Source organism: Notolabrus celidotus, chromosome 2 (genome assembly GCF_009762535.1).
Source record: "Notolabrus celidotus isolate fNotCel1 chromosome 2, fNotCel1.pri, whole genome shotgun sequence".
Classification (NCBI taxonomy): Eukaryota; Metazoa; Chordata; class Actinopteri; order Labriformes; family Labridae; genus Notolabrus; species Notolabrus celidotus.
The window spans coordinates 17,322,304-17,348,789 of record NC_048273.1 but is presented as its reverse complement, the minus strand read 5'-3'; the positions used below and the strand labels follow the sequence as shown (position 1 = coordinate 17,348,789).

The window sequence follows — 26,486 nt, the reverse complement described above, 5'->3', positions numbered from 1 at the left end:
ACACAGTAATGAGATCACCCTCAAATTCCTGAGCCATTTATTTGTCACATTTTTCACAAGCTGTCCATCAAAATGCTGAGCTTTTATCAGAAAGAACGTCAAGCATCAAAACTGAAGTAAAACCTCTTAATAAGCATGCAAGTGAAACAAATTCAAATAAGCTCAATTAAATGCTTTATAACTTTCTACTGTAATGATGATAAACTACACTTTCCATTAAAATAGTCAACACCAAAAGGCATTAAGCGACTGTACATTCAATTCATCAAGGCATTTACCAAGTTTCCTCACAGTACCTGTTCACAAAACAATTAAAAAAAAAACTTGTCAGTGGTTAGCTTGCAATATATAATTCGAACCAAAATGTAACCACATGAAAGTACAATCATTTGTAGTATTACTCGCCAAACGGGAGACACAGCAGGTACATTTTACACATTGTTGTTACCAACAACAAATTGTGCTTAATTGGTCGTCACACTACTTAAGTATAAACAACTCCAACTCTCTGAATTTTACAAATAAGTAATTTAACAAATAATCCAGTGCAAGATTAATCAAATCTTTAAAAAAAAAAAATCGAGAACTTCTGCCAAAAAAAGGAAAATAAAAATTTTAATTTTTCTAAGTCATAACCGGTCACTTGCTTAGACTGAAAGTAAAAAAAGAGTCAATAACAAGTATGATGGCAGCTTTTCCTGTGACATAACTTTGTAGCATAACAGTCCCACGTTAAAAGCAATAGCACCTAGAAATATAGGAAATACACAAATATAATATTTGTTAGAAAGCACTGAGTGGAAAACATTCTACCAAGTCACTTGAAATATATAACAGATACAAAAACCCTCAACTACAAAATAACAAGTAGCAAAGAATCTCTACCACAAAGTCCTCAAGTGTTTAACAGTCAAGTACATTCAAAGTTATGAATAACATTGTGCAAGCAAGCTTAAATAACAAGAAAGACTTTAAAAGCTGAAAATGTGGAACCAAAACTATTCAGTGATTGATGTATTTACATTTTGCTGATATGCTCCTGTGTATTTTATAAGTTGCTGATGAAGACAGACATAAGTCTAAGTTCCGTTAGAGGTAGTCATGATGATGTTGACAAAAATGAGTGTTTAAAATATGAAAAAGATTTATCAAGTGTTAAAGTCCTGCACCATAAAAAAGCTGAATTTTGTGTAAATTAGAAAAGAATACCAGCGGTCTTCCTTTTTATTTTTGAATACTGGTTTCTTTGTATACTGATACTGTGTGTTAAACCCTGGCAGGAGGGATGTATGATGATTTGGCTGTACGGATCATAAACAATACAAAGTTTTGAAACATGATAATGCTGAAGTTATTTTGTCTTTGACATGTACAGCTTCCTTACACTGTGAGAATTAGTGATAAACCAGTAAAATGCCCCCAAAGAACTGACACTTCAGGCAAAAGCATGACATCAGATTGTAGGCATAAGTTTGTAACTGTTCCTAAACATAATGTGTACTTATTTCCTGACATCAAGCAGCAGGGGTGGGTGGATTTCTGGCTTCCCTGACCAAGAACTACTTTTTCCCAAGACTTTCCCTTCACCACTGACAGTCACACCTCGATGTAAATGCTTGTGGTGCATGCATCCCATGTCTTCCCTCTTGTATCATCACATTGTGGTCTCACTGTTGCGGTGGTTGTGTATATCGTTTTCCTGGCAGATAAGCTGGTAGGGCTTCTCATTCTCCTCGAGTACGGAGTTGCACACTTCCGCATCCTGAGTCTGCAGCTCTTTACGAGACAGGTGCTCTACAATGCCAGCCCCGAGCGAGTCACCCAGTACGTTGGTGGTAGTACGCAAACGGTCCCTGGGGAAAGAAGAGAGAGAGAGAAAGAGAACACATAGGGACAAAAAGAGAGATTTCATGTATGCAGGTTTAGACAGGGGAAATATTGTTGTATACTGTATATGACACAAACAGCTTATAAATGTGCCTCTAAACAAAGCTTCTTAAATCGGTCACTCTGCATTATGCATCAATAACCTTTGTAGCAGAGGGACCTCTGGGCTCTCTGAAGCTTTACAATGACATTTAGGCTGGCACACACACAGACCAATCCCCATCAAGCTGACATTTAGTGGAAACTCACAAGAACCAATCCACAGCGATGATCAGTGTTATGTCCTCTGTGGGCAGTCCCACCGATGTCAATACGATCACCATGGTAACTAGGCCAGCCTGAGGGATGCCTGCTGCTCCGATGCTGGCAGCAGTTGCTGTGATACTGAGTGGGTGGTGGGAGGGAATGAAGAGGAGAGTGAAGACATTTAATAAAGAGAAACAAACAAACTGCACATGTGCTCTCTGGTGGGAGTAGTAGAGTGACAAACACACAGGGGGAATTCTACAATTATGGAAATGTTCTTTCGAGTGGTCATACCGACATGTTTTTAAATAAACTTAAGAAAGTTGTACTAATGTTTTAAAGGATAACAACGGATTTAATTTTATTTCTCAAATAACATGTACACATGAGAACACTATTTTAATAAAATTGCTGACCAGGTGAATTGTTATATAAATAAAACATGATCACATGTTGAATCTCCTCTGCAGCCAAAAAACAGGTGGCGCAGAGGATTCATATAGAAACTATGTCTGTTTCAAAACTGAGCAAATAAAAATGAATTGAATGAGTCATTACACAGTTTATAGATAAATTATTTTTTGAGGTTACCCATCCAGGATTTGTCTTGTCACCTGACAAAGGTTGTCTTAAAAAAATCTTTATTTCCTCTCGAAACAATATGTTCCTCAAGAATGATAAAACATTAAGAAAAGAAAAAGGAACAATGCATTTTTTACATTCTTGGCTAAACACATTTTATCAGCTCACCTCTAGACTGATCTGTGCAAAAAAAAACCTACATATCTGATGCCAGCTTCTGTATTTACAAGCTGCGGCCCACGTGCTTCCTCACCTGCCGTACCTCTCTATCAGAGTCAGACAGTATAAGTGTTTGCCTATTAACCTCTTAGCCTGTGGATGTCATTCCTGCTACAATCTGTATTTGTCAAGACTTGGAAGATTTTCTTCCAGAGCCTGCAAAAGTTGTAGATATAATAAGTTATCAGCTTTATGTTGTAGCCTAGATAAACATATGGAAAGGACGGTGAAGCATATTGTTTGACATCCCTGCATGGCTGCATATACACTAAGCTGCCTTGCTGTTGCTTGACCTGAAAGCGTCAAATACTTGAACATATGAAATACTCTTAAAACAATATTTACAGGTATAGATCTAGGTATAATGCAGCAATATACAGCTCATATCTCTTTACAAACAGATTGGAGGACTAGGCTTCAGAGTTCTTGTGAGCTTACTTCTTCATAACTCCATGCTCCCTAATATTTTTCATTTTGAGAATTCTTGTTGTTGTCATCCCTCAATAATACTGGGGAAATGTAAAAGATTTAGGACAGCGTGTCAAAGAATTCACAATTTTTTCCATATGCATTATCCCTTTAAATGACAAGTAAACAGACTTTTAGCATGGATTGGGACAGTTCCTCTTTAAATTGAGAAGCTCAGATATAATCCATAGTATTGGTCTATATCACCTAGAGTGAAACAAACTAATAGGGTTACCTGATTGTGAGAATCTGGCCAAAGTTCAGGTCCATGTCATTGACTTGGGCAATAAAAATGGCTGCCACTGCCTCATAGAGGGCAGTTCCGTCCATGTTGATGGTGGCACCCACAGGGAGGACAAAACGTGTCACTCGTTTATCCACACGGTTGTTCTCCTCCAGACAACGAAAGGTGATAGGTAGAGTAGCTGAGCTGAGGTATGAGGGGAAAGAGCAATGAAGTATCTTGAATAAGAACCAGTCAAGACATGTAAATGAATTGTATTGTATTGTAACATATCCAACTATTTCCTATCCTATCATAATATATAATGTATGTATCTAACAGTGTAGTATTTTGATTTCATACAATGTAAATACTGTTTGTATCATATCCTTAACCCTTCAGTACTTAATTTCTACATACCTATACCTACATACATTTCTATACCCTAGAGCAGGGTTTCCCAAACTGTGGGTCGGGACCCCCTGGAGGGTTGCCAGACACTAGTGGGGGGTCGTGAAATGTCTTCCTGAATGTTTTTTTTTTTTTTAAGTTATCTAAAAACATTTATTATTATTACCTTTATTTATTTACCTTGTTTTCTTATGTTTATCTTCCTTTTCATTTGTACTGTTAATTATTATTATTTCTTTTTTCTTTTGTATTTATGTTTTTTTTTCTTCTCTTTGATGGTTTTGTGTTACTTATATATAATTTGTTAACTTGTGGTGAACAAAGAAATACTGAAAAAATGCAATAAAGAAGTTGAATGACAAAAGTTATCTAAAAATATTACATTTTACCCATCATGGTACACAATATCGACAAAAATAGTAGCTAAACTTGAAATAAAAATAGAAAATAGAAAATGTAATGAGTTTTCAACCTTTCTTTTTGCCAAATGACTCCTAAGTTGAGGGCGAGTAAACAGGAAATTATCAAAAGCATCAGTAGCAGTTGGTTAATTCATAACGGAATGTAGGCTAATTTTCTGCAGAGCAACTAAATGAAGCCACATTAAATCACTTTGAGGGACAGCAGGGGTTGCAAGTCTTTGGCACCTTTATTTTGGGGGTCACGGGCTGAAAAGTTTGGGAACCCCTGCCCTAGAGATTAAAGGTGAACATCCGTCAGTTTCAAGTTATAATGTTTACCTAGATGAGGTTCCTAAAGCAGTGATGAGCGCCTGCAGCAAGCCACCAATGAAGATGTAGGGATTCTTCCTGGTCACCAGGAAGAAGAGCAGTGGCAGGACAAAGAGGCCATGGATAAGGAGACCCACAATGACCGATACAGTGTACATCCCCAGCTGACCTCCCACCTGTGCCAGATCCTTCATCTCCACAATCTTCCCTGCAATCAGGAACAGGATGCCGACTGGAGCATACCTGGGGGGGTGACATGATTATATATGAGGATGATAAAGTGACTGACCTATGTGTTAATATACAAATAAAGATCAGAAGGTTACAGAGTTGGAGGTGTGTATTTACTTACCAAATGATGACGGACACAAGCCTCATGATGGCTTCATTCAGGCAGTCAAAGAAGTCCCTGAGGGCCTGACCCTGTTGTTTCATGTTGCCGATGACCAGACCGAAGCACATGGAGAAAACGACCAAACCCAGAGCGTTCACTCCATTAGAGGAGCCGGACACAGGAACAGTCTCCTCCACTGTCTCCTGCAAAAATAAAATATGTGTAATTCATTATTAGATGAAAATCCTCCTCAATGGTGAGATCGAATCATGCAGTTAACCCACCTGTATGGTGTGTAGCACTCTGCTGAGGTTCACGCTCAGGGTAGAGTCTGTTATGTTGAGAGTGTCGGTGAGATTCAGTGTCACTGTCACATTCCTTGTGTGCACAGTCTTCTTGTACAGAGTTTTATACTATAAAAGAGAGTGTGACAATCAAACCAGACTTTTATTATTTTTTTGAACAACTGAAACAATGTATGTTTGTACATATTTGTCTTCAATTTATTTTCTCTGTGCATGGATGAGATCTCAAGATATATGTTGGCGGTTGTTTTATACAATGAAATATCCGTTGTGTTATATCCAATAGTACTAATAATATATCACAGATAGGAAAGAGTGTCTCACCTGCTTAAAACAAGCCTCTACAAGATTAGGGGGAAACATGTTCCTGAAATAAAAAAATAAAAAAATACATTTTTGCTCCTCTTTTTCTAAAAACAGAATCATATGAGTGAAAGCAGGCTCTGGCATGGTTTATTATGTTTATCAATTACCATTTCATGCTATAATATCTGCCTGGGAGAATTGTCATTCATGTTTCTACACTCACTGTTTCTACTTTTCTTTTTACATCTGTGTGCCCTAATTATTGTATTAAGCTTTACAAAGAATAGTTTGACATTTTGGGCTACAATTATTTACTTTCTTGCTGAAAGTAGGATAATTGAACCCATAAATATCTCATGTATTCCCTTTCCAAATGCAGTCACAGCATGCTGCCAGTTAGTGAGCTAAACATAAAAATCTGAAAAACAGAGAGAGCAGTCTGGAGTTTTTATACAAATCTTGCATCTCTCAAGTAGCCTTATAAAAAAAATAAAGATTATTTTGTATTTAAACCCTTACAATCTATTTGAAAAGCATATTACAGGCCTTGCTCTACCAAGTCAAGCACACTGGCGACTGGATGTAGTGTCATCTGACCGTCTACGTTAACAAAATATCAGACAGTTCCTCTAAAAGTGGATGAAGTGGCTTTGTGTTGGCAATCTTAAAACTGCTGACACAGTTAACAAAACTCGTGATTGACTTTCAAATAAGTTAAAGAGAGTTTCTAAGCGGTGTCATTGCTGTTGGTACCTGATCAGATCCAGGAAAGCATCAGCAGCCTGAACTGGTTCTATGTTTCCACTGTTGGCCACAGGACTGTCCCTGCTGCCTTTCCCAGGTTGTATGATTATCACGATGACAATGCCGATAAACACAGCAAGCAGGGTGGTCACCATGTAATAGACTACGGCACGCATACCCATCTTACCCGATGCTTTGCTGTCCAAGGAGGAAATACCTGACACAGAAGAGATATAAGTTCAGAATTTTTCATTTATGTTTTCATTAATTGACACAAATATATTTATACAGTGACTAGAGCTGTCAATATTTAAAGTTGAGCTTAATGTGGTTACACTAATAATCCTTCACTTTTCACATTTTGGGGTCTGGGGATTATGGACTGTGTCCGTGCTCATTTAGAGCTAACCTGTAACCAAACTGGAGACGATGAGAGGCAGCACCAGCATCTGAAGCATCCTCATTAGCAGCTCCCCCGGAAAGGCAAAGTACTTGATCTCCCTCAGGGACAGATTGAGTGGGCGCAAAGTAAAGCCCAGGATGACACCTGAATACATGTGCACACACAAACAAAAGCATAAAGTCAGATATAGTCAATCGACCATATTTACAGTGCAGCCAATACCCATTAACATGGTATCATGCTCAAATGTTGGTGTGGTTTTTCCTGTTGTGTTTTGTGTTGACAGTGATATGAATCTCAGGAATCTGAAAAATTAATACTTTTTAACAACTTTTTGATTGAGGCACAACTGAAAAGACCAATAAAGTGATCATCTGGAAGCTAAAGCTAAACATTTGATATTTAACAAGTTACAATTAATCAAAAAATTATGTTAGAATCCAGCTACTTACTAACGCCAATAACCTATAGCTAGGAAGTGGCAGAACTTTCTTTTAACCCTCCAGGTTTTCACTATCCATTGCCTTTAGAGTTGCTGTGGAAATCCTAGACCCCATTAGGATCCCCTCTTCACTCACCTAGAACCACAGCAGCAACAGTAAAGAGAACGAACAGGTTCCTTTTGAGGAAGCCTTTGACGCTCTCCCTACTGATGGAGCTTATCCTCTCCTTTATGCTGCTAGCTCTCCTCTCCATGGCTCTGCGTATGCGCCGCTTCAAGTCTGCTCTCTCTGGATGGGGGGGTTTCTCCGAGTCCTCGTTAAGGAAAAGACTAGCACTGTTGGGGGGCTTCTCGTTCATAATCAGCTCCAGCACCTGGTCCAGGAGGCGGGTCTCGTGGGAAACTGGTGAAGGAGAGGTCGATGTATACGGAGAGAGTTAATCCTACATGTAGTTTTATCATTGCAAATTATTTGAAAAAATAGTTTGCTGGAGGACATGAATTGACACCTACACATATTGATATTGTTCAACTAAGAGACAGCATCAGATCCAAACAACGGAGGTGAAAATCATATCTGACTGACTCTGACTGCTGTTTTTCCACATTAACGCAATTTTTTTTCTTCTTTTAAGTTATATTTTGGGGGGGGGGGTTTAGACAAGGACTATGGCCTCTGTATGTGGGGCGCTTAGACCACTAGGCCACCAGCGCCCCACATTAACACAATTTTTAGATAGTCAATCAAAACCATGCCCAGCTAAGACTTAGAAATAAGAGTTTCTGTGAAACTGAGAGTGCAAAATATAACCATGGAGGGAAGTTAATATGTGGCGACAGACATACGCTGACTGGACATTGTGGGTTTGGTTTTTTATACAAGTAAATTATCTTTTAATAAGTGTGGCTTTTTTGGAAACATCCAGAAATCTAATGTGTCATCCATTTAATATAAAGTCATTAAAATAGTGAAAGGGTTAGTTTATAAACATAACAACCGTAAGGATAAGCTATGAAGCAGGAAAACTCATTCAATCTTTTTCCAGCTTCAAAAATGTATTTGTTGTTTCTATCTCTTTTATGTAATTCTATATTACAATTATTATTACGATGATTATCATTGTTACTGGTATTGTAAATGGTCACGGATTAGCAAGAAATTTGAAATCATTGACTTATGTTCTAGAAAATTGTGATATTCATTATTCATAATTTAAGTGTATTTTAATGATTTTTCTGTTTTAATAATGTTTTTGATGAATCCTCCCCAAAGAAGGGTCAAAATGTAAATCCAGAAAATAAACAGCCACAGTTCCACTTTAAAATGTGAAACAACTTGAACTAATAAATAACAGTCTTTCATAGACTTGAAGCAAAACTTTTCTCTGATAAGGACAAGGCAAGAAATGGAGGGAAACTTATCATGAGTTACAACATTAACACCTAACTTGTCCACAACACTCCCTGAAGTACAAAATATGACATGCTATGAGCTTTATATTAGATGTACTGCAGCATTAAAAGTAAAATCATTAGTTCATGGCTTTATGTTCTATAGTACTGATAGTCCTTTTGTCTGAATTTGTGTAAATTAAGAATGAACACTGGTGAAACAGACCAGGACACAAAGAGAGACTAGCTTTCTTGTTGGTCTTAAAGTAGTAGAAAGCAAAGGTGGCATGAAACCTTAATTCACATTACAGAATAACCTTAAATAATAGCATGCTACAAGTATAATTCAGGCTCAGTAATTACATGTTTCAGCTCTATGTTGCCTCTGCCTTGTATGCACTAAAGCAACAAAGTAGATATAAGCTGTGCCTCTCTATGTATAGTGGGAAAAAATAAGCCTCAGCAGTCTTACCGTGTTTCCTTGTGCTGTACCACGCAATGAGTGTGTGTGTGTAGCACGTGGCTGTTGGTCTCACTTCTCCTTATCTATGTAGGGTACAGCGTTTCCTCTGAATTACCCTCTACAAACACACTAAGCTCTCCTCTTAAAGAACAACACAACAATACAGCTGGCATCTGAGCTCTAACACCTCTATATCTTTATTCCTCCCCTGGGGATAAACATGAAGCATATGATCTCCCAAGATGTCATCTATTCATTCTTGTCCATTGATTTTCTTTTGTGCATTGTTCTGAGATTCTCATTTATCTAGATATACTTCATACACCGAGACCCATTGTTGAGCAGGTTGTGGGATGACCCTGAATAATTCCATCTATTTTTCACCTCAGTGTCAGATAACAAAGAATCAGCTCTCAGCACTGCAGGACTGTCAACACAGACTTCATCTGAGTGTGTAGGTTTGTGTAACTGACACACAGAAGAAACCTCTGATCAAAAAGTGCAACACAGTCTAAGTGTTGGTGAGGACCTCAACAAGACTGCTGATGATCCTATTTAAACACTGAATGTGCTGAATGGATTAATAAAATGCCTCTTACACAGTTCTGCATCAGCTTATAAAAAAATCAAAATATGAATGAAGCATAACATTGTCATGCTTGGCACATGTCCAGTGGACATTTAAAATACATGAAAAATGAAGCTTAAGTAGGAATTGAACTTGGCAGGGTTCTTTTAAGTTTTATTTTGGGGCTTTTGAGCATTTATTTTAGAGACAGGACAGTGGATAGAGTAGGAAACTACGGAGAGTAGGGGATTGCATTTGATAAAGTTTGAATAGAAACTGAGCCAGTCGCTTTGAGGACTCTATCCTCTGAAATGGTAGACTTCATTCAACTGCTGAACTTAACCGGCACCCAAGATTTTGAAATGGAAATTTAAGCAGCTAAACTTAAAGACAGTCACCATCTTGCTGATGCACATTAGGATATTATATTTGAGTGATTACAACTTGTAGTGTTCAGCAGGAGGAGTTCTCTGTACGTTATATGTCTCATCTGCATAAATGTTAATTCTGTTTTCTGACTATTTTCATTAACTGGACTTGTGGTTAATATAAAATGTATTATGATATATAGAATAATGCATTTTTACGCTGCTTCTGACATGAATATCAATCAAATCTATCAATCGAACCCAATAATTCAATGTATTACTTTATTTCATGAATGTATTTACAATATATTTAAAACATGTATATGGCTAAGATAACTATGTATATTAGATTGTAATATACATTGAATTATGGAATTATATCTAACATGACAACAACGTGATATCAGCTGACCAGCTCTCTAATTAATGGTATCACCATTGGCCATTGAAAAGCCAATATCAGTACACCACTAAGATGTCAAATGAAAATGTCCTTTTTAGTTTGGTCTGATTCAACAGATTTACTGTGGTTTATTCAGAGTTGCAATAAAGCACCATGATGTGGTAAATGTTATATTTTGTCTCTTTTTCTGTGTAGTTTATTCATTCCACAGTTTAAAAGCACTTTTCACTATGGAATAAAATTGTATAGTTTCTGATTTAATGGCAGCATTTGAAACAGTTTGTCACTAAGTTTCATTTAAGTCGCTGTAGTAGTACAAAATTACTTCATTAACGTGCCAGAGCAGCCTCATATTGCTCTGTCCTGGACATGCTTCTGTCTGACAACCCAAACATCCACAAGAGGATCAGGACAGTGATAAACATTAACCAAGCAGAAAGGACATGAGTTCCTGTAATAGTAACAGAAAGCTTCGATAAACATGAGATGGTCAACTGGCCTTTTTTGTAATGAAATTAAAAAAATGTGCTACAATAAATCCAAATCCACTGAACACAAATACATATTAAAATTAAACTTGGTCCCATGAGCTTAATTGCTGTACAGCTATGCAGCTTGTAAAGCAGAGCACATTTCACACCTCAATAGAAAGCCAGTTCAGACTGACATGTCAAAACATACTAGTGCACAAGAATCTCATCTCAAACTGGTACATGCATATCTATCTTCAATAACGTATTGCAGTTCAGTTTATCTGTTTCTGCGCAGCTGTATCACAAAAATAGTACAATCACAAGTATCTCAAATGTATTTCATGCACAGACCATCTTCTAAATTAACCCATAAAACAAAAAATGCTCTTTAAAAATCAGAGAGGGAACTTAAATTGATGTCCTAAATGTTCTACAACATCTGGAATCTCTGCATAAAGTTACTTTTGTCCAGGTAAGTTCAATAACCCTATATTCACCAAAATACAACATAAACATCAAGACAGAGGAAGTTTCTAAGCTCTTCAAACCTCAGCCAAGTGCTCACTGGTTACTCACCACTCATGGTTAAGAGTCTGTGTCAAACCGCACGATTAGAGTCATGGAACTCTCTGAGGGTCTCAGCAGCTCACAGAGAGTGAGGACTTGAATGTGAGAGAGTCCACGTTGGGCTGCACAATGACACGACATCTCACAGCTCTACTCTCATAAGCACACAGACATGAAAAGGCCTCTCACATAGCCTGACCTTCTCACACCTCCACACACACATGCATAGAAAAACACACTGACATGCACACTGAACTGTCAACCTTTTAATCCACGTCCATCAAAGATCAAAACCAATCCATCTAGCTTCCAACACCCAGTCTGAGGCAGCCCCCTCAGCAACATTTCTTTACACTACAGGTCTACTATACTTTCCCCAAGTCTTTACAGAGTCCCCGTCATGGGATTGTTAGAATGTATGGCATTGTAACGTATACGATAGAGCAGCCCTATTCAATTAGTGGCCCGCGGGCCACATGCTACCCGAAAGCAACCCTTGAGTGGCCCAAAAGCAACTGTCACGTAAAATTTAAAGAAGCAGTATTTCAGCATAGGTTTAGTTTAAGCACTGCTCTTTTATTGTGTTTATGCCCTTTTGGATGTGGCAATACGTTAATAAACATCCAGTGTGTTTGTATCTTATCTATTTGTTTTTCTTTTAAATGGTTAAATTTGCTCACTGTCTGCTAAAAATGTCCGGCCTAGCTCATGTCCTTAGTCTGAAAATCTGGCCCGACCAAATATTTAATTCAACAGCCCTGCGATAGAGCATCCAGATGAAAAACGTTGTTTTTTAAGGGTCAATTGTAGCACACAGTTCAGAGGAGATGTTTTAAGGATTCAGTGTTTTAAGAAGTTCTCCCATAAACACTGAAAAAAAAAAAAAATGGAACAATGGAAATATGTTTTGGGCTTTTGCTTGTGTTTGAATTGGTATTATTTCTCTGTTTACAGCAAAACTATTTTATTTTCTAGAACACATTCCTTTAAAACAAAAACAATGAATTATGTATAGCAAGCAAGAGAGCTAGCACATTAAGAAAAATCACTTTGTTTATAGACATACAAAAACATGACAACAACCATGATAGGCAGCTTTTGTTTTTAGTTTCATACTGACAATGGGCATTGTTGAGGATGACAACTATTGACAATGACTACGTGTAAGTTGCTGAAGACAAACACAGTAGTTCTCTCCTTTGAGGTACACATATTTAGTAGTGTTGTAGTCCTGTCAATAAAACAACAATAACACTATATCTGTTCACCATTCAGTCACAAGGATACATCAATCTACAGTTTTGATAATGTCATCATGAAATTAAAACATCACCACCAAACAAAATCAAAATGGTCAGCAACACCCGAATTATGGCAAAGACTTAACTAACATCATTTACTGTATATATATATATATATATATATATATATATATATATATATATGAAAATTTGAAGATAATAGGAAAAACAACATTGTTTTATCTCATTTAATTTTGGATTCAATTGCAGAAAGATGCCAGTAAACATTTAAAAGCTTGCAATTCACTTTTGGTTTTTATGAAAATGGTATGCAAATCAGTTTTTAAAGTCTTTAAGTGTTCATGATTTACTTGTTTTTGTTTTGTTGTTGTTGTTTTCCTTACACTTTGGAAGCTGTTAGCTTAATTAGATAGAAAATGTAGGCTAGGCTTAAATAAGCATTTTGCTTCTGCCTTTTCAGTCATCACTTAATACATTACTTTTGGTTTGTTGAAAGTGTCTGTACTTTGAAAATTATTGTGTTATATAACGACTGAAATAAATTCTACTACTACAACATTATGCATTTTGAAATAGTATAATTATTTTCCTGCTAAATGTCAGTGTTATTACCATTTTATTAATGTTCTTTTAGAGTTTTTTTATTTTAAAACAAAGGAAACCTGTAAAACATAAAGCTGGATGTCAGGTGTCTTTTCAGTGTATATGTGATGTGATTGTTGGAGTTGGTTATAATACAAGGGGCACCAGTTAAAATCTTGCCTCGGGCACCATGTCAGTTCGGGCCGGCTCCGAATGTAATGTCCAATCCTGAATGAAAGCATATCATATCTGAATCAGTAACTGGCTGCTGTTTAATATATATTATTTTGTGATATATAGAATAATGCAATTTAGTATTGCTTCTAACATCAATATTAGTCATGTTCTAAAATCTACTGTATAACCCGATGTATTTTTCTATTTCATGAATTAAATCCATTCTAAAAATCCATCAAAAACATGTTGCTGGCTAAGATAACATGTATTGTATATGAGATTGCAATGTGAATGAAATTAAGGATGTTATTGTTATTACACTGTTGTATTTGAAATGAGCATAATATATTGGCAATTAGCATACATGTTCTCTAATCAATGGCATTGGCTGTTGAAAGACTGATATTGGTTGACCACTCTAATTTTTTTTACACACACACACACACACACACACACACACACACGCACACACACGCACACGCACGCACGCAGGCACGCACGCACACACACACACACACACACACACACACACACACACACACACATACACATATATACATATAAACAATCATTTGGCAACATTTCGCAACGGTGGCCAGTAAAAGTTTCCTTAAAACAGGCAGAAACCTTGAACAGAACCAGACTTGTTGGTTAATAGTCATCTGCCTCAACTGGATGTGCTATCAAACTTAAGTATTTAAAGTACATGTAATTAATGTTAGGGATAATACTGATGGTCAGGCTTCACCAGGAACAGAATGGAAAAATATTTGAAGAGGGAATAAAGTAAAGATATTTCAGAGACTGCTACATGGATGAAAAGGATTCCTTTAAAATTGTTGGAGGAACTGTTTTATTCACAATGAGTTTATCCAAATTTAAATAGATAGATAGATAGATAGATAGATAGATAGATAGATAGATAGATAGATAGATAGATAGATAGATAGATGCAGATGTAGCAGCTACTTTGTAGAAGAAAAATAAATAAATTAGTTACCCTGCTTCTGCTTTCAATGGAGCCTAATCCTTCCGTTTTCCACTGATTTTTACTCTCTGAAAAGACAGTAAAAACAGGTTTTTAACTTCACTTTCTTCCTTACATATTTCACTGACACCTTGACAGACTTATCTTTAAAAAGACTTACCAGACAAATCAAATCTTTCACACCTCTGCCTGTCCAAGACGCTCCTTCCACCGTCATGTGGATACCTCTCTCCCTATCTCTCTCTCTCTCCACCACCACGGAGTCGATAATGAACTAGAGATGTTGCCCACACACTGTATTTCCCCTCACCGTCTTCACTAACATCTCCTGGTTTACTATCAAGCCCGCATGTGCTTCTCCACGCAGCCTCCAGCGGAGAGAAGCGCCTTGGAGGTCTGCGTGGGTGGAGGAGAGGTTAAGGATCCTCCAGGAGAGGAAAAAATGAAGATAAACCACCCAATGCCCGGCCACCAGTATGATCCGATTTGAAACTGCATCGTTATGGATTTCATAATTAGATAAATGTTGAAAGCCACTTTATTAGAACACGTTAATGTCCTGCACAAAGATACCATCAGCTGTGTTGCATTTCAAATACAAGCAGTAGTGTAAACATAACAGTTTGAGCTACTACATCATGCATGTGCTACAACTGTTAAAACCACTCTGGGGAGCTCGTGTAGTTAACCCTTTGTCTCCCATCTTTCCACTCACAAACCCACTCATGTTCATGAAAAGTTGAATTGATATGCACAAAGCCCACCACACAATCAGAAAACAAAACCATGTTTGTGCAACTTTATGAACATGTGCTCATATTCAAACCTTTCAGAATCCATTGAATTGAAATTGATTTGGAGAACCACAATGGCAGGGAATGTGTTTTACATTTTTTGAAAAACCCACTTGTAGTATTCATTAGTAGACTGAAAAACCCTCTAGTGAAGGTGTTCTCCTTAAGTTGTTTTTAGGGAGACTACTATGGCTGCCAACTTTCTCACTACTAAATAAGGGGCAGGTGCACGGTGCCATGGGGGTGTGAGCATGATGTGTGAATTCAGCGTATATTCATATTCTGATTAAACTGGGAATGCAGAAAGTGTGTATATTCCCTTTAATCCTTACTGTATCATTATGTAACCTCATATGAATAAACCTCAAGGAAACCACAATTTTGCTCTTTACATAAAAAAAAACAGGCAAAAGACAAATGAAATACAAAAGAGGAGTATGACTCACCAAATGTACTTTTTCCAAAGATACTTTTTGCTGCTCTTGACTGACTCAAGCAGTCTTTTGTCCTTTTACACAGCCAGAGAGAAGTCCTTACATGACAAGTCACAGTTTACAGATATTTGAAGTTCATTTTTAATCAGCTCTGTGCTGCATCTGTTTCTTGAGTCTGACCATTTAATGGCCATTAGAGAGAAAATCCACTCCACACTTGTTTGCAGGTGTGGAGTGGTTATATCTAATCTAGGATCTGTAGAGTGCAGTCTGCTGTGTTTACAAGAGTTAATACTCAACATACGGGACAGTTGAGGTCCCGTATGAAACAAACCAATTTAGCCCAATATACGGGATGTCCTGGCTAATACGGGACAGTTGGCAACCCTAGAGTCTACACAGGCTGTATGCTAAATCTGAAAGCTAAATGTTAAATTTCAATGTGATCTTGCTTTAGCCCAAATTAGAGTTTAACTTCTTTTCCAGCTGTGGTTGTGGACAGCTGGAGATATGTATGTTTTAAATCTTCAAGATAATCATTCGGTTATCTAGTGTTATAACCCTTCTCCATTCAAAGCTTCATGGAAACTGCATTGGCCCACACCAAACGGCCATGAGCTTTCCATCAAACACGAAGCAGATTAGGAGGCCCTGTTGTCCTTAAAGCTTTGATTTTCTGGCAATTAAGTTCTAACAGTAAATTCAGAAGAGTCTCAACAACTCTCTTGAATGCTTTTCTAAACACTAAGCTATGAAGGCTAATATCTAAAAGTGATTCTGTAAGTAATCTCATGACAAATAAGCCACTCTTTATGCTACAGGATATTGTTTAATGCAAGTGGAAACTGCTCAGCTTCGTAATAGACCTTACATTGTAATACTGTCAACATTAAAGCAACTATATTATATATATGATAGCTTTACTGACAGCATGGCAGTTTTTAACAACTGCACCATTACATCATTACTACAGGCATTTCAATTTTGTCATGTCAAACTAATTTGGTAACTTTGGTCATAAAAATATTTTTTCTGGGCTTAAAAAAGGCTTTAATACCCCAACATGCGTAAATGTATATGGCTCCACCAATTTACAGCAGATAGGGATGCTGATGAAAAATATACACATTTTCATTAGCCAAACAACAATACAAAATCCCCTATAGGCGAGCCCATACCTCCACTACAAACTACCATTCCTGCTGTTTATCATACCTATCTGAGGCTGTGGACTCCATCTGGTTCAATCTGGTGTAAAACCAAAGTGATGGGAGCAGATTGCATCGCCATGGCAACACAATTATTCTGCCATAACGTGGGAGGCGAGGATCATGTATGATCCACGGTTAGATAGTGTAATTATTCCCCTGCCTGCAGGCAGAAACATTTATCTGTGTGTTGTCTTTTTGTGATCAGAAATTGCATTCTTTTGGAACAACATATCAACAGCTTCCTTCAGTTTGAATCGTGTATCAGTATTTATTAATTATAAATGTAAATAGGCGTATATAAGCACATTGAATATGTTTAGAGATGGTCAGGTATGTTAGCTCAAGGACCATAGAAACATTGATCAACCACAATGCTGATTTGATTAGGAAACTGTTTCTCCTGTAATGAAGTTAAGTGATCATTGATCTCACTTAAAGCTTTCTATTAGTTACTAAGCAACATGCTTTGAATTAATGTTATAGTATTGGTGTGAGCAAACTCCCATTGAGTCTGCAATGTTTGTGCAGCCACTTTTACGTCCCATAACACGGTTTAATAGTATCATGATGCCCAGGCGAGTGGAATGGAGCATGCTTCCTTCTGTCGCTAGATCAAAAATAGCAGGAACACACACACACATGGACACATGCACACACAACACACACACACACACAAGTGGTTTGCTCATCAATTATTTGTCAAAGGGGGGATATTAGCTCAGTGTTGCCCTAAATCGACCCTCTCCCATGATGTGACAGGCAAGGTTTTATTCTAAGACTTTAAAAAAATAAATCAATTGACAGCACAGTCAACTCGACCTTGTACACTATGAAAAGATGAATAAATATTTGAACCAAGAAAATGAAGGAAAATTAATTGTAAAGTTTGTAAATTTGGTTAGAATGAGAAAATTAAATTAATCAGAGAGAAAAATTTGATTATGTGCTTCTAAAAGCCAAAATAGAAACAAATGATGAAGAAATCAAACTTCCCACATCAAACTTTTTTTTCTTTTAACTGAGTTTTTTTTTTTTAAGTCCAGCAGTTCAGAGGGTACGTGATTGGTTCCAGGTTCATATGTTAAAGAGATGAAAGTAGAAAAAAAAACTCTCTGAATGAAAATAACTTGGTACACACACAAAGGTCAGGGAATAGATTCTCTGCTCTGAAATGTCAGCTGATTTTATTACATCGGGCTACATGAAGCTATTTAGGGAGCCTGGGGAAAGAAAAAAAAAAGTACTGTGTGGAGAGGAGAGGGGTGAAATAGATCACATCATATTATACTAGGAAAAAAGAGTTGAGAGGCTTTTTTGTTTGTTTAGTTATTTATTTTTTTAGATCTGAGAAACATTCACACGTTAAACTGTATGGAATCACACAGAAAACGCATCTTTTTGCTTTGCTGGAAGTTCAAACATATAAATGTGGATCCATCTGTCACTGAACTGCTCCTGACTCCATAACTGAGAAAGCTTTTTTTAAGAGAGCAATTCATCTTGAAAGACAGCTTGCATTTTACAAATATAGTTTTTAGGCAAGGATGTAACAAATCAAACCATTCAATTTAACACATACAAAAATGTGATTACACTTAACATAATTAGAGCACCCTAATATAATATTAGTATTGAAATAAAATGATTTCCTAGTTTGCTTCAGGAAATTAATGTTGTGCTGTAGAAACTTTACTACAACAACAAAATGTGAAACAGAAACCAACAGGTACCATTCAACTTAGTGGTTTTAGTATTCATCTCAGGCTGCTGTGCATAGTTATCCAACACCATTCGCTCTAGTGCTCTATTCACTTAGTTCAGGTTAACAGATCTGACTATAAAAGTCCTCAAAACATTGAGAGAGTCTGAACATAGCTGTGTGTGATTCCAGTGTCAAACTAGTGTGTTTGTTTGAATCAGAGAAGCAAATTAGGAACTTGAGATAAATGTGAGTTTGTATCCAAAATAAAAGACCAGCTTTGTGAAGTGTTGCTTGTACGCAACATGATTAGTATTACTTAGAAGAATACAAGCAATTTAAATGTTATGTTGGTACTTAAGGGCATGCACACACTACAAGAAAATGTTACTTTTTAACACATGGACAGAAGAATCATTACAAAAATACATTTTGGAATGACATGAGAACGCATTAAAACTTAAAAAACAAGTATATGGTATATTTTATGGATTGCTGTACTATTAAACACTGCTTTATGTATTTGATCACTTCACAGTGCCTTGCTTTTCACTTTGGCATTTGATGCTGTAACCTTAACAGAAGTGACAGCAAAATATTGTTTAATAATAAAATGAGACAAAACATTCACCATTACTGAGAAAATGAACAGAAGTAATCATTTATTGATGTTTCCAAACCATCAAGACTACCTTTGGTCATCTGTTGGCAAAAAGGATCAGAATCGCTTTCAACAGAATGTCTTGTCAAAAATATTGTATGAATAATTTGAAAGATCTTACAAGGTTTTACAAAAGGTGCCTTTCAAATATAAAAAAGTGAATTTTGGAATATCAGCATGAATGTTTCAGCTTTCATAATCCAATTTTTTTTTTTTTATAAAGCAACATTTTGAACATTTTGCTTTAAAAGTTTGGGTTATTCTCAAAGTGGTTGATCACTAGAGAACAAGTGTTTACATGAACTAGTTTACATGATATGAACCAAAAGTGTTCAGTTATTGCTCCCTCTCTCAAACCATGCTGATAAGTATGCAACAGAAATGCTGATACAGGTAAAACAAATACCTTGAAGATAGTTTTAGTGAGTGTGACCGGAAAGATCAGAATAAGTAAGAAAGACGTGATGTAGTCTGTGTAAAATATTTGCTTTCATGCAGTTATAAAGGCCACCATCATCTGCATTTGTGTGAGTCTTTGTGTAGGAGTGTTCAGTCAGGCGATAACAAGAGTCTGAGGTTATAAGTAGTGCCCCTATGTTACGGTCTGCTCATAGAGTTTTTCACAGCATCCTCCAAAGACCTCCTGGTTACCAGTAGCCGCACAACGTCCTCATTCTTCTTTGTTAGCCTTTTACGAGCTTGGTCGTGTGTCACCATGGTCATATCCCAGCCGTTCACCTGGTAGGAATAGAGGAACTTTCAGAGAAGCTGTAGCCACAACAAGAGACGGTGAGAATTCAAACAAAGCCCCGTCTGACTCTCTCCTGCACCCATGGTGCCATCTTGTGGACGTAGATCGATTTCACTACAAACCTGCATTATTTTGTCTCCCATCCTTAAGCCGGCATCCTCTGCTGGTCCTCCAGTTGATATTCTGGTCACATAGATGCCCTAATTAAGACACAAAGACATGTAACATCTCATATCATCACAGCTGTTTGACCAATCAAAAATCGATTCAAGGAGGATTCATTAAAATAAAGAGTGATTCGGTACGATTTGATTCGGTTGGATGTAAATTGATAACCAAATCCTGAGTAAAGTTTTACGTATTATAACTGAAAAAAGGGATTGGTGAACCTTAACACCCTTGGTAAACACTATAAAAGTGCATAAGCTTCAACTGGTCCAGAACTCTGCAGCCCCCATAATTTCCAGAACCCCCTCCTTCCACCATATCACCGCCGTCCTCCAGCAGCTCCACTGGCTCCTGGTCAAATTCAGAATCACCTTCAAAATCCTCCTGTATACTTTTAAGGCCATCCACAACCTTGCCCCACCGTATCTGTCCGATCTCCTCCACATTGTCACCCCCTCTCGCTCCCTCAGGTCTTCCTCCTCCCTCCACCTCTCTGTGCCCTCTGCATGTCTCAGCACCATGGGGAGCAGAGCTTTCAGTCACTCTGCTCCCCAACTCTGGAACTCACTCCCACCAGACATCCATAACACTGACTCACTTCCCCTATTCAAAATAAAATAAAACTCAAAACCCATCTGTTCCAATCCGCATTCCCTGTTTAACTTCACTGCTTCATTTTAACTTGGTGTTATTTTGCTTGTTGTCTTTATTTATTTTATCGTGTTGTTTTTAACCTCTCTGTAAAGTGTCCTTGAGTGGTTAGAAAGGCGCTTTAAATAAAATGTATTATTATTATTATTATATAATTTAATGCCTAAACCCTCTTTTTTCATGTAACTTCTGACCTTTAGAATTAAATTAAAATTAAAAAAGCATCACAAGGTGTCTGAGCAATGTCAAATACATAGAATTATGATGAAATTAAACAAAGTAGTAAAACCTCACATTAAAAATGCTGGGAATATGCCTAGGTGTATCCAACACACAATCTTTGGCGTGCTTGATGACTCACATAAATTAATAAAAAAAATATCATTTTATATTCTTGAAGAAAGCTAGCAAGATGTTCAGTGTTACATTCAGCAGACTATAACATGGTATATGTGTAAACCTGCAGTATTCTTCTCTATGACGTCACATTTGGATGAGTCTGGTTTGTTCCCACCTGAGGCTGCAGGTAATGTGTTCAGACCTGTCCTCTATTTAAAACTCACCAAAGTGCTGCTCTAGTAACACTGTGCTTTCTAACAGGATGGGGATTTTATCAATCATTACAGCAGAAAAGTCTGATATACCTTGTTGAATCATTAGGTGGCTTTGTGATCCAAAAAGACTCTGCTGATTCAGTAGTGATCTAGCTGGTCACAAAATCTCCTTCACAACAAGGGGAGTCATGGAAAGAGGTTTTTTCACTTTATGGCCTGTGCTTTATAAACTTTATAAACAGCACTTAATCACAAGTTATCTCCTTTGTTCTTGTAGGGATTATTTTTGTGATCATTGCATTTAATTGAGAATTTTTTAAGTTATTAAGAATGATGAACACAAGTTTTATCTGTCCACCATATGATTATAAATGATCAAACACAAAGTAACAAGTTATCCTCTCTCCAATCAGCCACCTTCAGCTTTACCTTTTACTGCATGTAACTGAAGTACATAAAGAGCTCCTAGACGCAGTGCACACACACAGGGCCTCTTTGGAACATTGAGTATGTGCATGGTGCAAGTGCAAGACGGCGTCAGGAAGAAACTCCTTTGAATTGACTTATTGTGTGCTTAACATGATTAACCCTCATGTTATGTTAATTTCTCTGTAACAGCAATAATATTCCTGGGTCAATTTGACCAAGGGCATATTCAATTATCCAAAAGTGTCAGAACACCAGAAAAATCCCAATACACATTTTTTTATTCTATTTTTTAACTCCATTACTAACCATTTCAATCAAGATTTAATCCAGTGGTGTTCTTTAATTATCACAGATAATGGTTCAATAAGGATAACTCACTCGTTTTTCATTCAAATTAATGCTAAAACTTTTTCAAATGTACATTGGAAAGACCAATGCTGCATTTAACTGGTTTAAAAGGCACATATTGCCTAAAATAGACTTTAAAAAGGGTCAATTTGACCCACAACACAACAGGAAGGTTAAACTTGGGTGCTAATTCTCTATTTAGGTATTTGCCTTTTTGCAACAGGATTGCAGTTTTGGCTTTAACTGTACTGCATTCATTACAGACACTGGGCTGTTGATAAACATTGCTAGCATGGCTGTTGATCACATTTGTAGGGACTGGTTATTTTTTCAGCAGATAAGAAATTAACCTCTTAATAGCATGTGTGAATGTGTTTTGTTTGTGAAAGTGTTTCGCCATAATTACATGAAGCAGGTATTACCATATTGCACACTCCGAACATACATATGCTGCATGTAAAGTTGGGTCTTGAAACTTACTTTATCAGTCTTGTCCTCAGAGAAGGGGTTCTGTCCAGGGTCCTGGTCAATCCCTCCTCCGATGCTGAAGCCCAGGATCAGATTGTCTCCGTGCCGCAGCTTCTGGATTTCAATTCGTTGCTATTTAGCAGAAAAAAATAACAAAAACAAATTTAGAGGCATCTTCATAGGGATTAACCTGCAATGCTCGACACAGAAAATGTGTTCATAATTTGATTCATTTTAAATTTTTTCAATCAGTGGGACTGGCTCACTGACAGTGTCATCATGTGTCAGACATTGGACAATCTGTCAGACAAACTCTTATTCCTAAAAGTCCTTTCCTTTTAATGTCATTAACTAGAACTTTAAGATTCATCTGTCTGTCTGTTTGTGCTTATTAAACATTTGCAACACATTTATTAATTAAACAAAATCATAACAAAGTGCACCCGTTTGAAAGTTACACAGAAAGGTTTCATACACTGCAGATGCCCATGCAGTGAGTAATGAGTACTGATTCACCCACCTCATGCAAATGATGCAGGCTGACAAACGGCTGATTTCAGAGGCTGTTGCCTTTTATTTGAAGTTACACAGAGACTCTGTCAGAGCAGCCCTGCCCTTGACAGTGACAAGCAGCTGCAGGCTCAGTAACCAGATGGATGGATGGATGACTCTGACAGTAGCACTCATCAGCACAAAGACTGTGTGTGTGTGAGGATGAATAAGCAGACATTCACTGAGTGTTGCTGCTGATACAATGAAGTCTGAGCATGTCTGGATGACTCTGAGTAAGAGTAAGTCTGTCAGGACTTGCAGGCAGTACATCACACTTCTCATCCCTGATAAAAAGAGATAAATAAACCTGACTTGTAGACCTTCTACTCTTTCACTGAATAGCCTGCCAAGATATAGATAAGACCTGATTAACAGGAGCTGCAATATTTGTATGTTTTTCTTCTTATTGCATTGTTTAAGGTAGTCTTTCACAATCTGTTTATCGCACATGCATTTGATGACAATGAAAATGCTATGGACTGTGAAGCCTTACTATAACTGGGATATTGCTTACATACACTACCAGTCAAAAGTTTGGAAACACCTTCTCATTCAAGGGTTTGTATTTATTTTAATTATTTGAAACAATGTATATTGATACCAAAGAAATCAAAACTTTGAAAGAACATATATGGAATTATTTAATTAACAAAAAAGTGTTAAACAAACCAGAATATGTTTTATATTTTAGATATATTTATATTAAGTAGTTCATATTATCAGTTTATATTTATGTAAAGTAGCCTCCTTTTTCCTTCATGACAGCTTTGCACACTCTTGATATTCTCTCAGTCTGCTTCACGAAGTGGTCTCCTGGAATGGTTTCTAATTAACATGAGCCTTGTCAAGAGTTCATTTGTAGAATGACTTGCCTTCTTAATATGTTTGAGACCATCAGTTGTGTTGTTCAGAGGTAGGGTTAGTACTCAATGGATAGCCTTATTTGACTACTGTTGTAATCCAGATTATGGCAAAAACAGATTATTTCATAGTTTTGATACCTTCAATATTAATCTACAATGTTGAAAATAATAAAAATAAATAAAAACCATTGAATGAGAAGGTGTGTCCAAACTTTTGACTGGTAGTGTACAAACAGGCACATTTCTATATACGGGATGGGAGAGAGTGATGTTTACTTGAAATTCAGATTAACCTGTTAATAGTTAAAAGGGGATTTTCTATGAGTAAATATGTGACTAACATTGCCTTATTGCATACAAATCATCATGCACTCTTCTGTAAATGAAAAAAAAAAAAGAGTATTGGCTGATAAATTACAGCATGTTTCATATAACACAGAAATGTCACTTTTATTATGTGCCTCTTTCTTAAATTTCCCCGTATGTGGGACGAATAAAGGACTATCTTATCTTTTCAATTATAGAGCAATGAATACCAGGCTCATCTAACTTTTTAAATTGCATATACATCTAATAACACATTGTTGTACAAAATCAGAAAATCCTGCTCAATCTTGTTTTTATTTTATTGTAATCAAACTTTTAAAGATTACATAAGTGACATACAAGTTTCCTAGATTGTGAAAGTGGCTGCCCTATATTGAGGAAGTAAACGTACCTGCTCCCACCCCTTGAGACACCTCTGAATTTCTGGCCTGGATAAATCCAAGCTATACCAGCCTTAATTACCACTTCTTTGTCTTAACAATAAACAAAATCAATCTTGAATGGCCAAACCTTTGAATTCTGAAAGCACACCAACAAGTTACCAAACATAAATGTACTTTGAATTCAGTAGTTTTGCCTTAAAGTCGAGCATGAAGGCTGAATCACACAGACGGTGACGCCCATTAGTAAGAGAAGAAGCTGCTGGGTCAAGAAAAATATTTTTTCTTAACATCTAAAAACAAAACGTGCGCATGAAATTCCTTTTAATTTTGAAGCCTGTTTCACAATGAAGTGGATTAAAGAGTGAACATGGGATTCTCACATTAGTCATCACTATCTGACATCTTGTGGCACAGCTTTAACGGGGCTACTGACGAGGACCATTGTTCACTTCAGTTTGGCTACATAAAGACGATAATGTAACATTGTATGATTAGTTGTAATGTTACTTTGTATGATCGCAGTGACTGCATTGATACAGTTTGGCGTTACCGTAGGTATCATGAACTAAACAATAAAGTCCCGTTGAATGGATACAGTTCTTCTCCCAAACTTACCACAACAGCAGTCACCGGCTGTCCTGGAGTGAAAGACATGGCGTCGCGTCGATATTTAGACCCCAAATCGTAGAGAGTTGCAAAAAACAATAGCTGTAATTGTCACGTGAAAAAATGTCCGGGCAATGGCAGAACTTCGTGGACACTACATGAGTAACTGAGGCTGCTCCCTGGCTGGAGACCGAGGCTTTCCAGATGACGTCACATCGCCTCCCAGCGCATCAACTTTGCCTGCTTTGTAGCATGGGGTGGTCCGGGAGGGCGGTGTTAAATAGTTGGACCATCCACCGACACTGCAAAGACGTGATTGTTGGTCCTATAGGACAGAGCTATAGGATGTATTCTTGAAAAAAATAGTGGCTCCTCTCTGGTTCTGTATGGAGCCAAAACGATGACTTTAATGTTTAGTATTTTTAATATTCTTAGACATTAAAATATATTACTTAGATATATGCCCAGCTAGCAATGTTCTGTTCTAAAAACATTCTGTTAATGTTACAGAGAATGTTACTGTAATGTTTGTCAGTAGGGAGTTTGCTTTGCATTCAAAGAATGTGTGGGACCTATAATAATGTCAAGCATTGATAGGGACACTGACCCCCCCCCCCCCCCCCCCCCCCCCACACACACACACACACACACACACACTCTAATGTTTTTGTTATTTTGTCATTGTATACATAATCTGTCTTAATGAATAATTGTGCAGTAGTCAGGTACACAGGCATCTGCGTGTTATCCCTATGTGTAATGTGTAATAAGGAGGAGCAAGGCTCAAGCAGGCAGTTTGGGGCAGCTTTGGAGCAGTTTTGGGTCTTTTGGGGATGCGCACGTGCACATGCGCAGTTGAGAGAACGGACCGAAAATGTTTTACGCCGTTGTACTTGTACCTGTTGAATAATTGTGTGAGTGAGTAAACTACAAAAAACAACCCATGCACTCCTGGAAAATCACTTTTTGTGTCCAAGTGTGTAACAAATGTTCTCTAGTAACATTCTCTAAAAACATTCATAAAATGTTTGGTAAACATTCAT

General features: G+C 37.2%; 2 protein-coding genes across 3 annotated transcripts; both read right to left on the bottom strand.

The window, feature by feature from the left end:
* Nucleotides 1-20: 20 nt before the first annotated feature.
* slc1a6 (solute carrier family 1 member 6) lies at nt 21-15,032 on the bottom strand. 2 transcript variants are annotated; one of them, XM_034701491.1, is made up of 12 exons: nt 14,705-15,032; nt 14,557-14,612; nt 7,438-7,704; nt 6,866-7,003; nt 6,466-6,673; nt 5,731-5,773; nt 5,386-5,514; nt 5,120-5,304; nt 4,777-5,010; nt 3,638-3,832; nt 2,137-2,271; nt 21-1,853 (listed from the first exon to the last, which is right to left on the bottom strand). In XM_034701491.1, the coding sequence occupies exons 3-12, from the start codon at nt 7,658-7,660 to the stop codon at nt 1,655-1,657; spliced, it is 1,689 nt and encodes a 562-aa protein (XP_034557382.1). In that variant the 5' UTR covers nt 7,661-7,704; nt 14,557-14,612; nt 14,705-15,032; the 3' UTR covers nt 21-1,654. The 2 variants fall into 2 exon arrangements, with proteins under 2 accessions (XP_034557382.1, XP_034557391.1); XM_034701500.1 differs by lacking the exons at nt 14,557-14,612; nt 14,705-15,032 and adding an exon at nt 9,166-9,175.
* A 3,929-nt stretch (nt 15,033-18,961) lies between these two features.
* Nucleotides 18,962-25,696, bottom strand: tax1bp3 (Tax1 (human T-cell leukemia virus type I) binding protein 3). Its single transcript, XM_034673170.1, has 4 exons — nt 25,453-25,696; nt 22,725-22,844; nt 20,217-20,294; nt 18,962-20,081 (listed from the first exon to the last, which is right to left on the bottom strand). Exons 1-4 carry the CDS (start codon nt 25,489-25,491, stop codon nt 19,941-19,943), a joined length of 378 nt encoding a protein of 125 aa, XP_034529061.1. The 5' UTR covers nt 25,492-25,696; the 3' UTR covers nt 18,962-19,940.
* Nucleotides 25,697-26,486: the final 790 nt, after the last annotated feature.